Here is a 414-nt window from a genome sequence, read left to right as displayed (position 1 = left end):
TGGCAAGGAGGTTGGGGGTTGAGGGAAAGGTCCTTGTAAGAGCTTCACTTTGTCGATGCAGTGTTGATACGCAGGAACTGCACAGAGTCCGGCTGGAGCAGCCCCAGCCCCCCGTACTATGCCTGCGAGCTGGATGGCAGCAACAAGGACACAGAAGCCAAGGCAAGTGCAGCAAGACTGTGCCAGGAGTGGGGCTGGTATTCCCATTGCAAGGCTGCGCAGGGGGCTCTGGGGTTTGCCACTTAATGGAATAGTTGGTTAAAAATGAACCAGCCTAGATTTAATTAAACACTGATGAGAGCCCACATCTGCACCAAACTGAGCTCCACTAACTGGGGCAGGCCAGGTCCCCTGGGGCTGGTGGGTGGTTAGCCAGAGTCTCTCTGGGATAGGCCAGGTCCCCTGGGGCTGGTG

General features: G+C 56.5%; 1 protein-coding gene across 1 annotated transcript in view; it reads left to right on the top strand.

Moving 5' to 3' along the window:
* The window catches only part of LOC112110156 (vasoactive intestinal polypeptide receptor 1-like), a 76,778-nt gene that overhangs the window by 37,038 nt on the left and 39,326 nt on the right, over positions 1 to 414 (top strand). Inside the window, exon 5 of the mRNA XM_026657817.1 lies at positions 62 to 162. Within this exon, the coding sequence (XP_026513602.1) occupies positions 62 to 162 (101 nt within the window). The remainder of the gene's footprint in view (positions 1 to 61; positions 163 to 414) is intronic.

The sequence above is a fragment of the Terrapene carolina genome, unplaced genomic scaffold, assembly GCF_002925995.2.
Source record: "Terrapene carolina triunguis isolate 2854851 unplaced genomic scaffold, T_m_triunguis-2.0 Scaffold318, whole genome shotgun sequence".
Taxonomy (NCBI): Eukaryota; Metazoa; Chordata; order Testudines; family Emydidae; genus Terrapene; species Terrapene triunguis.
This window is presented reverse-complemented; position numbering and strand designations above follow the sequence as displayed.